The sequence below is a fragment of the Petromyzon marinus genome, chromosome 18 (assembly GCF_048934315.1).
Source record: "Petromyzon marinus isolate PM22_M1 ecotype Great Lakes invasive population chromosome 18, UKy_Petmar_22M1.pri1.0, whole genome shotgun sequence".
In the NCBI taxonomy this organism is placed as follows: Eukaryota; Metazoa; Chordata; class Hyperoartia; order Petromyzontiformes; family Petromyzontidae; genus Petromyzon; species Petromyzon marinus.
This window is the reverse complement of record NC_133684.1, coordinates 3,818,507-3,835,373: the sequence shown is the minus strand read 5'-3', so window position 1 is coordinate 3,835,373 and position 16,867 is coordinate 3,818,507. Positions and strand designations below refer to the sequence as shown.

Genomic DNA, 16,867 nt, shown 5'->3' with positions numbered 1-16,867 from the left:
TACTGGCGCCTTGATTCCTTTAAGCATACGTGACAGTGCGTCTCCCAGGAAAAGCTCTGCAGGAACAACTCCTCCAGCTCTTGGGACTCGCGCAGCAGGAGTGGGAGGGCAAACACTGGGCTCTCGTTCTTGCCTGCACAGGTAACGATCACACGCGTTCACGAAAACACACACACACGTGACAAACACGCAAACATGCAAACACGCGACACCCGTCCACGCAAAGATGCACTCGCAACACGGGGCATCCACGCAAACACGCACACGCGACGTCCATGCAAAGACGCACACGTGACACACACGTCCACGCAAACACGCGACGTCCATGCAAAGACGCACACGTGACACGCACGTCCATGCAAACACGCGCACGCGATACACTCCGCGCTCATGAGCTCTCGCAAATGGCGCACGTTCGTTCTGCACGCGTCCCGAGTGCGCGCATCTCTCCATGCGCTTTAACATTTTCACCGCGCTCTATCCACTGCTGCGTGAAAATTAAATGTACCGTTGAAAACTATACGGTTAACTCGTGATTATCCATAAGTGGTGCGTCTTGAATTGCGGATTAACCGTGCTTGTGAAAAATGTAATGAATTATTTCCTTGCGGTTTATTTATTAGCTGCTCCTCATTCATCGTCGGTCAGCGACTCAGTGACTCAGTGCCACCCACGTGACCGCAAATGCGCCGGCAAACGAGACGATTACTTCCAAGACGCAATAGCAGATCGCAAACTATATGCCTTCCAGCCCCTCCCCTCCACCGCCCCCTCCTGATTCTACATCAATAAACAATAAGCATGTGAAGTTTTCGTGACCGCAGGAATCCATACTCTATGGTTCTTTCGGTAAAGTCACGTGGGTAGAAATAAAACGAAATAAGTCACGACGTATAGGACGCAACACAAGCGCCCGTCTTCAGGTGAAAATCGCGATAGCCGCGATGTCTGCTGCTTGCAGCACGATGTCTGCTGCCTCACAAGGCAGCAGACTCCGATGATCCACAAGGCAGCAGACATCGCGGCTATCGCGATTTTCACCTGAAGCCCGCCGCTTGTGTTGCGTCCAAAACGTCGTGATTTATTTCGTTTTATTTCTACCCACGTGACTTTACCGAAATAACCAAGGAGCAGAAACAATAAGTACATTTGTACAGCCGAAGTGCCATGTTTTGCATTCTCCGTGTTTCTGATTTATCCCCGTCACCATTGCCATTAACCAGAAGGCCTCTTATCCACATTGCTATTATCAGTGACTCCGATTATCCACAAAAGCTGCAGGGTCTATTCAAAGAATTCCCATTTTCAGCGATCATCTGTGATTTTTTTTTTCCACATCGATAAACGAAATGAATAACACCGCGGTATTGATCTCCCACATCGCCGCGGAGGACAGTAGGTATCGTTACATTGCGTATCATACGGTTGAGTGAAGACCTTGGAAACACAGGCTCGACGGGTAGGGGGCAGGTGGCACTGCACTGCCCCATGTGCAGGCACGCACGGGACGGAGTCAGCATGAAGTACCACTAAGCATGTTCAGCCCGGTGCATTTTGGCAAACGTTTACGGTAGAAGCGAGCCAAAGGTATTTCACTCACACGCACAAGAGGTGTCCGGCATTCTACCGTCTTGTTTACACTGTACACTTTAACTTGTCCTGACCCTTTACAAGCATACGGCTTTCTTCACCCCCCCCCCCCCCCGATGAATATTGTAAACGCAAACACTTCAACATATTTTGGAAACAGGCCGATTTCCAAAATATTCACAGTTAAACCGTTAACTTAAAAAGATAAACATATTTTGCTGCTTAATAACATTTCCCGATAACATTCTGGCCAACGGTTTTGATGCACAGCGCCAGGGTTTGTTTCGCCGAATGGATGCTCGACGTTTGTGGCCTTAGTCAATAATTATACTCAATCCCTACAATTTATTGAAGAAGAAAAAAATTGGTAATTCACAAAAAAAATACTCCTCATTCCTGTAAATTTCAACGTGCGTACACTGCGCGACTTTCAAGTAATTATCAACAGAACCCACACGAACATTTCTGCTCTCGAACCGCGTTAATCGCCGAGGTTAAAGAAGGAAACGTTTTCATGAAAAACAAATGACGTTTTTAGACAACTACCTACCCTTTTAGCATTAACAAAAAGAGAAATATTGTATGGACAAAACCACAAAAGTGCTTTTGTATTCATTCAAGCTATATTTATTTATTCAAGCAAGAACTACGGCAAATTTCTAAACGATGAACGTAACGTCGAGCAGGTTTACCAAACACATCTTCTCTCGCTTGTGTCACCGGGTTGCACCGCGCGTCATATCGGTGCGTCATATCGGCACGGCGTCCCGCGTGTTGCTCCGTGCGCTGGGAGCTCCTTCGGAAACTGAATTCAAATCAAATCAGAGCTGAATTCAAACACAGTTCCAGAAGAAGCTCCCAGCACGCGGGGCGAAACGTCGGTCGTCGTGCCCACCGACATGCAGTACACCACGAAAAACACATCACGCAGAACAGATTTGACAAATCTATGTTATCGTGCTTTTCAATGTACTGTATGTATATTCTTGGTTCTTTCGGTAAAGTCACGTATACTGTATGTATGTCGAACTTCTTTCGCGCTGTACGTAGATAACCGTGCTAATCGGAGGTGCGAATGAGTGGCTGCTGCGGTTCTTGCTTAAGTGTAACACACATTGTTTGAATTAGCACTAAAAATTAACGCACGACGAAAACCTCCGCGGAAAATCTCTCTCTTGTACGCGCAACGCCCATCAAGTTTGTGTTAAAACTTGACCTATAATTTGCCACTTCGTGACAACGGCATGGCAGAGCCAAGTTCAGTTCGTTAAAAAGTAGGGTCGGTGCCCTCCGGCTCTTCAGGGCAGCGGGTCGGGGGACGCTATCCTCATAGCCTGGCTTTGCCTCGCCGCCGTGATAACGCAAACCACAGCCAGACGACAAGCCGATAGCGATTTAAACAAACGAGGTGTGCCGGATTCCGCGAGCCTCTCTTCAGGCGCCACCCTTATCAGTGCCACGCACACAACGCCCAGGGCTCGGGCATCCGCTCTCGCTCAGCCATTCCTGAGGCTGAGGTCATCTTTCCGGGCTCCCTGTGGACCACCGCCGCCATAAGGTGGCCTTATCTTGCAGCCAGCCCCGTGGGAGAGGGCAGCTCCCGACTGCCCGCCCGCCCTGCCTGCCCGCCAGCCCGCCTGCCCGCCGTTATCCCGCTTAAAGAAAACACGGCGTCGCCATCGATTGCTCGGAGAGTTTTTCTGCATTGCGCCTAAAAAATATTTACCGAAAATGTTTCCAAAGCAACTGAGGTCATGCAGTCACGTCTTTTTTTTTCATTCCGTCATTATATCGTTCGTAATAGCACGGCTAATTAAATTTGTTTTGGAACTGACTATAATTGTTTTGGGTACATTTTTTTTTTACCAGGCTTTCTTGATAAAACTCTGAAATTTGCCTTCGTTTACAACAGTCGCAACCGGCCAAGCATATATGTGATACGTTGTGAAATTGGGGAGGTGTGTGTGCATGTGTACACGTGTGTAGGTGTTCGCGGTTGAGCTGCACGGCTTTCTCCGATGTGTTTTAAGGTTGTGCTGCGTGTTGTCCGGCACAATGTCTGAAAATTCACGCGGTACAGCCCAAACACACGCGGGAGAGCGATGTGTGTCCGTGAGTGGGAGCGGCAGTGCCGTGGTTAGCACACCGCGTTACCAACCCAGCGACCCAAGTTCGATTCACGCACACGACCAATAACAGTGGCGAACATCTGGACCGGCCCTGGACATCCCCTAGGTTGACTCAGCCTTAAATGAATACCTCGTGCGGTGTGTAAACATCAGCAATGGGGGGAGACAAAAGAGGCCGTTTCATTGCGTTGGCCAGACACCCTCTTTCGTGTGCTGTGCCGGGCTTCACACGTGCTCACTAACAGCCCTTGCCTCAACAGCCTGTGTGTAGGCTATACAGGGGATCTTTGTCTTTGTTAAAAAAAATGTTGCAGAGGTCGACCCGTAACGGCGTGGCACGGCACACACATCACCTAACCACAGCATGCGGAGCCGTGTCAGTGGGGAGGGAGCATTTATCTCCACACTCACCTCTCCCACGCAACAGCTTGGCCACACTTACCAAGTCTCCCCCAACTCCAGCACAAGTTCTTGGCCAAGAAGATCACCACCCCTCTCCGCATGCGAATGACCCTGACTTTTACAACTAATTGACGTCCTATAAAAATTCCACCTGACACGACCAAAAAAAGGAATCTATGCTCGTTCATATATATACTTTTTTTTACAATCACAATTTTTTACGTCAATAATTAACTATATGTTTCCATCTACGTGACTTTACCGAAAGAACCAAGAATAATCATTTATTTCTTAATTTGTAACATTTAAATTCGGGAAACTGTAGCACTTTATTATGCTAGATTATGTAGCTTAATGTTACAAAATGTGTTGTGGAGAGTTATTAAATGAATTTAAGTATGTAGAAGATGTACAGATATACAGCACGCATAGTGTGCTGTACAGACAGGCAACTTTTTTCCAAACACTAAATACTAAAACTAATCATCCTACATCTTTTCATTAAAGCATTTCCATATTCCCTGGCGATCAGTATCTACAATAAACATAAAACAATGTGTCTGTCAGTCACGCAAACATGTACATATACAATCTACAGTTACGTGAACCGGCCTAGAAATGACTTCACTAAAGGGTGTATTTCTAGAGGATATGTCGCAAGGATGGATGACAGTTTATAGTAAGAGTTCGTCCCCTTTTGTTGATTTGCTCCAGATTTGACTCCCATTCCCCATTGCGTTTTTTTTTATATCTTCCCACCACTCTTCCCCTCTCTCCTTTTTCCTGCTCCTTACGAATTATTCCTACCAGTCTCCACCTTCACCTCCCTCCCCCTCGCTCTTGTCTATCTATCGCTCCTGATACCAACGGCTGAGGATCACTACGACATAAGCTTGCTTGAGCCGGTCCCCTTTCCCCGGACGTTTTGCGATCACCGCTATCTGCTTTCTGAACCCAGGATTAAAACTCGCGCAGAAAACGGCATCACAGATCAAAGTGGCCGTAAAGAACCGCAACTGAAACCTCGCAGACGCGACGGCCAGCATCTTCCTCTTCCAACCAAAGAAGTAAATAAAATATCGCATTCCTCACTCTCTTCCGCGAACTGAACGCAAGGGATTTTTTTTTTATCCGACCTCGCCTTTTCGAAACGCCGCGTGTAAAAGTGACGGCGACTTGCGTTTTAAAACCGAAAAAGTAACGGCTGCTGCTTAGGCAGCACCATCGAAAGCGGTATGCTTCGTCTCACAAACGCTCTGCTCAATGTCACACGTGGCAATATTAAACATTAACACGAATTATGACATTCAGCAACCCAGCGTGCAGTAGCCACGATGACAATGGCAGATAACACACTCGCCGCTTGTCACGAAATAAACGGTTTCTGCAGACCTTGCGCGGTAAACATAGTGAATTACGTGAGCGGTTACTCTCCAGCAACCCGAAGAGCCAAGGAATAAACCTACTTGTATTGCCAAGTTGTTTAATGTATGGTACGTGCACACGCGCAACCCTTTTGCCAATCCGCTATTGCATGAGAGCCTCTCCGTGCCGTATCATAGCGAGCCTCTCCATGCCGTATCATAGCGAACAATTTGAACACACAAGCTGGTCATGTGTAAAGGCAAGGAGCGTAGACGATGGAGCACGGTACAATAAATTTGTCTGCATTGCCCTCGACTGACAACGTTCCACGGTGGCATATGACGCCTGTTTAAAGTGCAATTTAAAACTCCGAATCTCTTTTCCTTCATCTTTTCTATCTCTTCCTAATCTCTCCTTTCCGTTGTTCCGCCATTGCCTGCGACATCACAAGTATGGGCCCCTACTATTACCATGTTTGTGCTGATTGTTGCACGCTTTCCTGCATTCGTCACGTTAAAAACGTTAAGTACTTTAATATGATCGTAAAAAATACAACCCTCTGAATTTTACACAAAGCGCGGCAACATACAATTCCGGCAGAATGCGGTTGAGTGTGGAGTGCGGTGAATTAAGCTGGCACGCGCGTGCACGAGCAACGCTAACGGATCGACGGGCGCACCCTCCGGGCCGCCACCTGGCCTGGTACGAGCTCACCCCGACTGCTTGAAACATCATAAATTTCTCCCACCATTCCTACCCATCTCCTCCTTTCCTGCAGAGGCACGAGCCTCCCCCATTCCGCACACAGAGCCGCGCGGCGCTAATGATCTCTGACGCACGTTTGCAAAAACCGCATTGCGCCGCGCAAAGCGGTTTCGCGAAATAAATTCCCCGCGTCGCAAACTTTGCACCAACCACATCCGGGCCCAAGGGGAGGATTTTGTTAAAATACTCTCACAATGTTTTGTTGGAAGGGAGTGCGGATATGGACAGGAGAGCTCTCTGCCCACATATCCCGGATTCCTCTGGGGTTTGGATCCATCGCTTGACTGTAGCTTCACAACGTAAATCCTAATTTTCAATACCACGATAATTTTTTTCCATCCCCCCAACAAAAGATCAGGGGTGAACTCTGGGCTAAAAGGGATTTGCGATGTAAGACATTAAAAATGGAAATATTTTTACACATGTACTCTACGATGCCAAATTCTAAAACATTTTCTGCTCTTACGCCTGTTTTTCCTTAAAAGGAGCCCCAGTAAGTGTGCAATAGAAGGGTTGGAATTATGCACTGTAAGCGTGATTTACACACAAATATAAGCGAAGCACTTTTGCATTGTGAAAAGAAAAAAACATTTTAAGATCCAGTCTGGAAAAGAATAACTTTACATTTCATATTTAAAGAATGCCGGTCTAGCAACAACAAAAAAAGCAGTTAGTGCGCACAAAACATTTAAAATGTGTACGAGTGTGTAAGTACAGATATGAGGGGTGGTTTATCGAGTGGCCAGTAGACTTTGTCACAATCTCTTCCCCTGCCAATCTCCATCCCCCCCTCAATTATTTATATTGTCACAAATTGGGATAGAATTAATTATTTTCCCCACATTTGTACCGTCTAATTTGTACTGCCTGCCTCATTTGTATTTTCTGTATCGTTTGTTTTATAGTTGTTTCATCCGTATTAAGCCTAATGTAACATTTACATGTCATTTGCATGACTCTTAAATACAGAAATCGAGCGCTCCGTGCAGGATCTGAAGGAGGTAGTTGTGAGCCTAAGACTCCACTTTAAATCGCTCGGTCGACCAATCTTCGTTACGTGCCTACCAACAATGTGCACTTGAATCCATACCATGCACACTCTTGCAAATTATTATAATCATTCACATAATTATCTGAATCTGGCTTGTGCCCCTGCCCCTAGATCGACTCGGCATAAAATGAGGATCCAGACCAGTGTGACAAGATCTACATTGGGTAGACAAGCGATTGGGCACGGTGCTGATCACATCACCCTATTGTGCATTTCCCCAACCCTAATAGATGCTTGCTAACAACGTGTCCAGTCTACACAGAAGACGGGAGGAGCCTTGTACATTTGATCCAGCAAAAAAACATTTTATTTTTATAAACATTCATATATTTTGCTGTGAACTTACTTTGGATCCCAGGTCTCCCTTTAACTGAAAAAAATAGAGTTTGTTTCATTGAATTCTCATATGGTTATAAATTAAGTTCATGGTGATGATGATAAATTGCACTGCTATGGTGAAAAAACAACCAAGCCTTCCCAAAGACAATGATCCAAGCACACATGGCTTTTTAGTGTTTTTTTTTATTCCCCCACAATACGACATGCAGTTCAGCATTCCAACCCGTGGTGCAGCTATCGAGTGTGCAGGAAGTGCAACTGCACCGGGGCCCATGGGCTAAAGGGACCGTCTTCCAACCCGAAGACGTACCGATAAAGTTATAATAAAAACTGACATACACAAACGTCATCGGAATGGGAAATGGTTAGGGAAATATAAAGGGGCAGCCCTACGACTACCTGCTCATGCCACCGGTTGATGGAAGAGTCTCTCTTAGAGGGAGATCTGGAGAGCCCCTCAAGTAGGTATTTGGCCTACTTATCTATGCTAGACAGACATCTTGGAAGAGGTGGGAGCACCCACACTCTGCTTCACCGCACACGGCCTGCCGATGGGCTAACTGGGGTACCCAACTTGCACTGCTGGGTCCACAGAGGCGTGGGGAATGAGATACTTGCCCGTCGTCTCAACTGCCCCGACGGGAGATAAAAACCAGCGACCTCCGGATTCGCAAGTCCAGCGCGACGGTCATCACACCACGGCAGGGGGAGGGGAACGTAATCACGGCGACACATTGCCAGGGAATGACAAACGTAAACAACTCAATGGCGTGTCAGGTGAGTCAAAGTTAACGGAACGTAGCTTCCAAACATGTAACTCAAATGTGTTCTGCGGCTACGAATATCCCAACGTGAAGCTCCCACAAAGCCACTGAACGCATTAGGACCTCCAACTCTCTCTCTCCCAAACTCCTGAGCGGGCAACAAAGCGCTGGCTAAGGAAGCCCGTGGGCTGTGCTGAGCACGAACCCCCACGGGACACCATTACCAGACATTTAAAACCAAAAGCAACAAGGTTTCAGAACACGCTAACTCTCACAGAGAAATTGCTCACGCACATGACGCTCTTACCGCATGCACCGCTTGAGGCCACGCCGTCGTTCTGCTATAGCTCTCCCACTGCCTGCAGCACTGTGTGCAAGCGCTCAGCTGAAGCCGAATGTAGTCGTCAATTTTCAACTATTGGTTTATAGAGGAAGGTGGCCGTGGGTCGGGGCACAGAACTCGCACCGCCGAGATCCTGGATTAAAGCCGATGCATGCCGCCTGTGATTATACTACGGTTGTTAATTGTAGTGGATTGACGGTCTCAATCGCACACGATAAAAAAGCCACCACATTTGTGACCAACCAGGTGGCTGTGTGTTCGGGCGGGTGGCTCGCAATCAGCAGGGTTGCGAGTTAATATCCTGGTTGGGAATTGACTCAGCCAATCATCCCTCTGGGGTTGATAAAATAAGAAGCACTTTGTGGAGAAGTGAACAGTAGTTGTCCGACAAGAGAAACTTTCCATAGCAATGGGGCATTTTCACCATTGGCTCAGGACTATTAACAGAAGAGCACCACCTCAATGCTAATTTGAGCAAGAAATCACTTTGACATTACATATGGTTCTGCACTTAATTTGGCTAAATTCAAGAACTGAACATGAACCACATTGGTTTGACTTTTAATGCGAGGTTTATGCCGATTGCGTGGGCACTTATGTGCCCTGAAAGGTTGCCCACTTTCCTGCAATCGTTATGTAAAAAACGTAAGGAAAAAACATGTAAAAATATAACCCTCTGAATTTAACACAAAGCGCAGCAACATACAATTCCGGCAGAATGCAGCTGTGTGTGGAGCGCGGTGAATCAAGCTGGCACGCGTGCACGAGCAACGCTAACGGATCAGCGGGCGCATCCTCCAGGCCGCCACCTGGTCTGGTGCGAGTGGGTAGCAAAGTGCTGCCACCTACTGTGTGGACCAGAGGTCATTTAAAAGGACATCGGATGAGTTATATGATGGGCAATCCTCTAACACGAAGGGTTGCACTGCTCTGTGAGAGACTCTGAATAGATCCTTTGTCTCAAGGCTTGACAGGGAGAAAACAATCCGTGGAACATTGGGGGAAAAGATTAAAACAAACTATTGATTTAAGGCAGGCTTCTTTGACTCCAGCCTCACACAATCCTTCACAGTACCATGTTTCCATACTTTCCAATGATCGTGTATGTACTGTACAATGTGCAACAACTTCTTCGCAGCATTCAAATGGAGAAGAGTGGTGAACAAGACGGACCATTGGGGAATGTGAGGACTGGAGGTTGACAAATCTGGCCTTAAACTAACGATTGAAACAGTGATGGCTCTATAATGCTTTAATTTAATATTTGAACATTGCAATCCAATGGAAGAGTAATAGCACGGTAATTCAATGGCTATGAGCAAGCCACGTGGTAACACATGGTAAACCCATTGTGTATAGTTGAGCAATTCTCTGTGAAAAAATATTTTCTGGGATTTATCCAAGAAGAAAAAAATACTCAACAACGAAAATGACCAGGCATACCAAGTAAAAATCTTGTGAAATGAAAAAAAAATAGTCTTGAGACTCAGCAAGACTTTATTGTGACAATTTTGATTTGTAAACCACTGCTGGGACAAACACAACAGATATTTCGCAATACAGAAATACCTTTCCCAGCCAGAAATATTGGAGGGTGAGTCTTTCCGATTGTGGGGGGGGGGGGGGATGTCCAGCATCATCAGCAGCCATGGTCAATCCACTGCTGGTTGGCGAAACACAACTGCATTTCAAGACACTTTGTAGTTTCTTTTGGTTATTATTTTAAATGACCGCTTGAAAGGGAACCACAACTTTGCCCGTGTGACTGGAGTCGAGTTATTTTTGTTTACCTAGGAAAGCCTTGCCAAGTCCTAGGACTGGTTTTCCACAGAGTCCGACATTGGCACGTTTTTGGTCAAATCCAATACTGAGCGATGGGCACGATAACATCAATCATATTGTTACTGTACGCATAAGACTCTAGGGGAGTGTGCCTTTAGCGAGCACCTATTATGGCTAACGAAATCCACAAGGGGTTGAGATGGTGGTCACCACAAAGCTTGGCCTTGTCTTTCCAGTAAAGATCTTTGCACACACGGCTTGGCGTTCATTTTAGGCTGAGTCGATCTAGAGGAAAAGGGGCACAGGCCAGATTCAGATTCTCTTTTTCCAATAGTGTGCCTGAGATGGAATCAAGTTCACATTGTTGGTAGGCACTTCACGACGATTCGTCGACCGAGCGATTTAAAATGGATTCTTACGCTCACAATACCTACGTCGGATCCTGCATGGAACAATCAGTTACTGTTTTCAGAGACATGCACATGATGTGTTAATGGTACATATGATTATAATGTCTAACTCATTCAACACAAAGTGCTTGCAACAAAAGAACCACAATGCCTTGCTCATCTCGTCAAGGAGCATGAACCATCACGCAAACTCCGGTCACCCTCAGAGCGGCTTTTAGCTACTCATCGAACAAAGACGGCCACTGCAACACGCGCTTTCAGATGCACTTCTGCAGTCGTCTGGAGGAAATCTTCCTTCCGATAATTGGTGAAGCCACTGAAGCTATGCACTTTTAAATTTAAATTAAAAAAAAAAATTCTTTAGAACTGCTTTTGGTGTTTAGTTTGTTTCCTTCCCCTGCACCTCTCATTAGCACGGTTGGCTACTTATGGTGCGAAAGAAGTTCAACATGCATACATTTAGAAACATGCGTTTACATTATTTCGATTATTTGGCCGCTATAAATCTCCACATAAACCACTTCGTTGAGCTATCATGTGGCCAGGTCACTCATGAAAAGAAGCTAACAGTTCAGTGGGCTTTACGTAGTAGAATAAATACTTTTTTAGTAATTTGGTTACATTTCCTATACTTTACACTGCAATCGTTTTTTGGATTTGTTTTTGTTCATGGAATGTTCTGACCCCATGCCCATCCTGGACATCTGTGAAAAATAGCTTTACAGCTCATCGGATTCCTCCAGTGTAAATACATATTCAGATTCTGACATACCTATCATTAGGTCCACATTTTAGGCAGTGGGGGGGGGGGGGGGGGGGTCCGGGGGGAGGCGGGGAAGGTGGGGGAGCAGGCACAGGCAAGGCTGCACCTTTACCTTAACCTCTTACCCAGCTGGCACTTGAGTCGCGGCTGCATTGCCCTGAAGACCGTCATGCGCACGCCGTGCAGGGTGGCCGTAGCGGCGGCGGTGGCTGCGAGGGATTCGGCAAGGGGAGCGGTGGCGGCGGCGGTAGTGGCGGCAGCGGCGCCGCGCGCCCGGTGCCCTTCCGGCAAGCCTGTGAGCGAGAGGCAAGGCGCGCCAAGTCGCTCGTAAGTTACAACAGTAGCCCACAGCCTTTTCACACGGAAGGCCTGCTTTTGATCAACATTTATTTGACGCCACAGTAAAATATATATATAGGATTCAATGATAGGCCACGCTGAAATGTCAAGCACCAATGTGTAACCGGCAGTGGCAAACGGCTCAGTTATTTCAAACTCAAATGTACGTTTTATATTACTTTGGGCACGTTGCTTTTATGGTATTGGCACTGTCGTCATCGATACTTATAGTACGTACTCATAGCGTTGTTGTCATTCCACTGCTGGATGACAGCTTTCCCACTGTGTGGATCATGGGGATTATTTGACCATACTTCCCCATGTTCATGAAAAAGGGACCTTGGTTTTTACACATTTGACATAGAATTCCTGTTAAATATATTTTAGAAATTTATTATTTCCCAAAACTTACATTTTAAAAATGCAATTCTTCGAATAATTAGCAACTATCAATACAACACAGTCCAGCACTTATCATTACCAGAACTAATGTTGACATTACCAGCAAAGGCACCATAATTCTGACACACGTAACGAGTATTATTAGTGCTGGTATTGTTTAAATGTTTTCAACAAACAACGTGTTTACACTAAACAAGTGGGGCTGTCACTTTCTTTAAGTGAGACACTGTCAGGCCTCCCCTGTTTAGTCTGCTGATGTGGTCCGATGACAGGAAGTCTGGCTCTAAGGAGACCTGCCCTGATCATCGTCTGCTTAATAGCTGGTGTGGCCTAACAACCCGCGCCCCACACACACTCACACCAGGTTCGCGACGGCCGTTAAAACACCAGGGGATGTAAACTAAACATCCACGTGGCTCCAACAAAAAAACTCCTACTTAAAATAAGTGCCAAATTACGGCAGCTCGACAATGACTGATGTGCACGGTTGCAAAAAAAAGCCGCGTCGTGTTTCTAGCGATATCAACTGTCGCTTAGCCGAAGCTAAATTCACATACACTGTAAATATACCGCCGAGGTCAATGAGTCAGAAATGTTCTCGTCTTCAAAAGATGCCAGACGATGTACAGCCTCCTTGACGTGCTGTCAAACTGCCGCCCTCCAGAGGGGATGCTACCAAGCGAGATTGTTGTCCAAATAGAGCCGATGGCTTTGAGAAAGCAAACAATTGTGTGCAAAATCCGCTTTGGCGTAAGCGAGCGTCAACTTCAAAGTAACTTGAAAGACATTTGATCCACTGCATTATTTGTTCATCGGATGCACTCCGACTCCTCTCACTAGCGGGCAGATATATCGCACAATGAGCCATACTCCAGAGCTACACGCTGACTAAACATGATCAGAAAAATAATAATAAACCATAATGCATTAATAAAGTTCGCGCTCCACATTTCACAAGAACATTCAGGGCAATATGTTCCGTTACCTCCGCTTTGTAGGGTGGTGGCAAGCATGGCCTGTGCTTGGTTATACTGGGTTAACAGAGTCTGCACAAAGCATTCCTGAGATATTCCAACACTGCCTTTGGGTCCGCAGATTCTACTCTGCTGGAGAAACCTTTGCTGCACACTCCTGCTATGCACCAGGACCATCAAAATGCAGTCGAGCCAGCACAGGGCATATTTGTTCTGCCACTGTAGCACGCGACCCGTGAGATACGTCCAAGGAGGCTGAGCAGCGTCCTTGTCACTCCGCTGCTCGTTTTCTGTCCTCAGTCTCGAATAAGAATGCTCGGAAAGCTGCGCTGGAATGTCCAAATCTAATCTGCCTCCGTGCGAGCCTTCTGAATGTTCGTCGGTGCCTCTCATTCTGGACGGGCAGCCATCGCTTTCCTTGCTTGAACCCCCAAGCCCACCGCGAACCTCTCTCGTTTTTGAAATGTCAACACTCTGTGCGCAGTCAATGCGTTTCTTCAACGGGGGAATATCTTTTGGGAGGTTTTGCTCTGAGAAATCGCCGCAGGCCCTCGTTTGCTTTATAGGTGAGCCCAAAGTCTGGATGTCTTCAACGGAAGTACGCATTCTCCTGCGGGCATGAGCACGAGGTTTCTGCACACTGGCTTTGGTCAAAATCCTCCCGATCGGGAAGCACCCGAGTGGATAAATGCACTGCAAATCAAACAGTGGGGAAAACGATTATCGTAATTACCGTTACAATTCAATTACACAGTAGAACATCTGTAACACTGGAGGCAATTGGCAGCAGGTTGTCTTTTCATTGGCACTAATGACACGCTGTATTTTACACAGCAGAATTTTTTGACAGATTTGTTTGATTTAATTTGGTTGCTGTAAAACAATATTTGCAAGGTATCCATCAATTTGAATTGTAATTCCATATTGAAAGGTTAAGTTTAATATTTGATGTACATCAACAAAAATAATTCAACATTGTATCAACTTATTTTAGGACGCTTTTATCTTCTTCAAAATCTGTTCAAAAAGACGTAACATGCAGGCAGAAAAGAGCCGCCATGAACCTATGCAGCAAAAAAAAAACGCAAAGCTGGCAGTGATGTAAGAGCATGATTTAAGAGATAAAAAACGTTACCAGCATCGACTGGGTTCCCGTAAATAAGAATTAGTAAAAAAATAACGCCTTCTCATCAAAATCGCCGTTTTTACCTGAAGAGGTTAAATAATTACCCACCTTCTCAAACAAGTTGGCACACCTGTCAACACCTTATCAGTGCCCTATCTTATTACAGACCAATTCAGACCTTATTGGTCACCTCGTGCCCTTATAAATCTCTACGTTCATCCTACAAAGTCCCATCACAAGGGAGAAACACCAAATATATATATATTTTTACGCAATTTCCCTGTACAAGAATATGGGTTAACCGTGCGGGTTTGACAGGTATGTCAAGTGTACATTTTAATACTGTGCGAGGATGTTTTTTTATATATATTCTTGATGGGTCCTATCGATTTTCAAAACTTTTACACGAATTCTTCTTCATCTCCTGGCACACACGCACTTGACTGAGTCAGGCCACAGCACCATCATCTGCAGCGTAGAGTGATCTCAGTTCTACATCCAGTTTGGTCAGAGGTCAACCCTCCTCTGCAATAAATGGCACTCATTCGAATAAGAACATTATTTTAAAACAGGCACTTGTTTCAGAAAACAAAGGACTTTTAGCCTGTTTATCCTATTTCGAAAGATGTGTACGATTGTATCCATCCTATACGATTTCTAAACAACGTTCATTTAAATAAATTGTACTAATTCAAATAAAAAACAGAACTGAAATTCAACGATTGTCAGTGTCTGTTAATTACATCAGCTGTAATTCAGCCTGCGATTGTGGTCTGCCTGCTGTATGATGGCGAGATGGATGGTATACAGGTCGTAGGTTCAATCCTGACCCTTGACGCCTGTATATTTGGTGTTTGCAAGTTCTTTTCCCGTGGTCGTATGGATTTTTCTCCGGGTCCTCTGGTTTTTCCCTCCACATTTAGAATCGACATGCGTTTTAGAGTATTTGGCTACTATAAATTTCCACATAAGCTACTTTGTTAAGGTATCAACCGTTGCCAGGTCGCCTCTGAAAAAATAGCTATATAGCTCAGTGGGCCTTATATAGTAAAATAAATTAGTTTAGTTCAGGATAGAGATGGTGGTGATACAGGACATGAAGAAATGTAGAGTGCCGCAGGGAGATGGCCCACGACCAGGGAGGAGTGAAGAAACAGGCACAGGAAAGCAGACACCACACGAGTGGGAATATTGCCAGGAAAAAGGGAAAGCTGAAGTGAGTGTAACAGGAGGCTCATGGGAACACTTACCTGGGGGTCCTCACACAGGCTGATTGCCTCACTGAAGTTGATGAGAAAGCGCCTGAGGATGCTCGTTTTGCCATTCTTCATGCACATTGGACATGGACCCAGCATCTGAAATCGTTTAGTCGCCTGGTGCAGAAGACACAATAGAGGCGACATGAGCAGGTGTTCTGTTTTCTTGGCATTAGCGTGTTTGTATATTAACCAAAACGGAAGGCCTCCCACGCGGAACTATCAGATATGGAATCAGCAGCTGAAGAGTTTGCAAAGCGGCGTGGAGAAATACATGCGTGCAATTAATGAGATACAGGTGAAGGAACACAGATGAGAGAACACAAATAAGAAGCATCACGTTGTCAGGAAACCAGTTGGCCTGGGCAAGGAACACAACACGAGCAAGAATGATACCCAATAGACAACACTGGTGACAGAATATCAGCAAATGGAAAGCTAAAAAGTACACAACAGCACACGGGAGATGCATGCTGGGAATTAAGAGATTGAAAGTTGACCACAGGAATTGGAAAATAAACGCCCTCCATAGTTCGTCTCCACACGGGCCATCATCCCTTCTAGCGACATGTACTGCCCATACCCACTTCCTTTTGTCATTCAATAATAGACATCTCTGAATGTCCAGTAACCCAGCTTATTTCTTAGTTCCTAATAAAGTATGTATGTTGAACTTATTTCGCACCATACGTAGCTAAGCGTGCTAAAGTAGTATCCGTTAGCTGCCTGGGGGAATAAAAGGGTGGTTTGCCGGTTGCTAATCACTGGCCTAATTTATATCATTTGTCCGTCACATTTTATCGATGCAACTAAAAATACAACGGCGACATCTCGTGATACAACGGTGATTTAGTTCAGTATGTGATTTTTAATCCCTTGATGTAGTTTATGATTCAATATGACGTTGAGGGTGTATACGATACCATGTTTGTCCGTATGCACGAGCCTCTTCAAGCAAACATTAAGCGGTGTTTTTTTTCTTTATTGCTAAAAGGAAACACAAAGACACAAAAAAACTTCAATAAGGCTTTGATGTTCCTTTATTTGTAACAAAAGTTTCATTTCAA

The 16,867-nt window shown here is 45.5% G+C and overlaps 1 protein-coding gene across 2 annotated transcripts in view; it reads right to left on the bottom strand.

The window, feature by feature from the left end:
- USPL1 (ubiquitin specific peptidase like 1) overlaps positions 1-16,867 on the bottom strand; it is a 37,953-nt gene that overhangs the window by 19,624 nt on the left and 1,462 nt on the right. Inside the window, exons 2-6 of one of the 2 annotated variants that reach the window (XM_032956544.2) lie at positions 16,724-16,787; positions 15,795-15,917; positions 11,829-11,996; positions 2,283-2,395; positions 4-133 (exon numbers count right to left, since the gene is read on the bottom strand). In XM_032956544.2, the coding sequence (XP_032812435.2) occupies positions 4-133; positions 2,283-2,395; positions 11,829-11,996; positions 15,795-15,868 (485 nt within the window). In that variant the 5' untranslated portion in view covers positions 15,869-15,917; positions 16,724-16,787. Of the gene's footprint in view, positions 1-3; positions 134-2,282; positions 2,396-11,828; positions 11,997-13,429; positions 14,112-15,794; positions 15,918-16,723; positions 16,788-16,867 lie in introns of those variants that run through there. The other variant, XM_032956543.2, reaches the window with a different exon arrangement.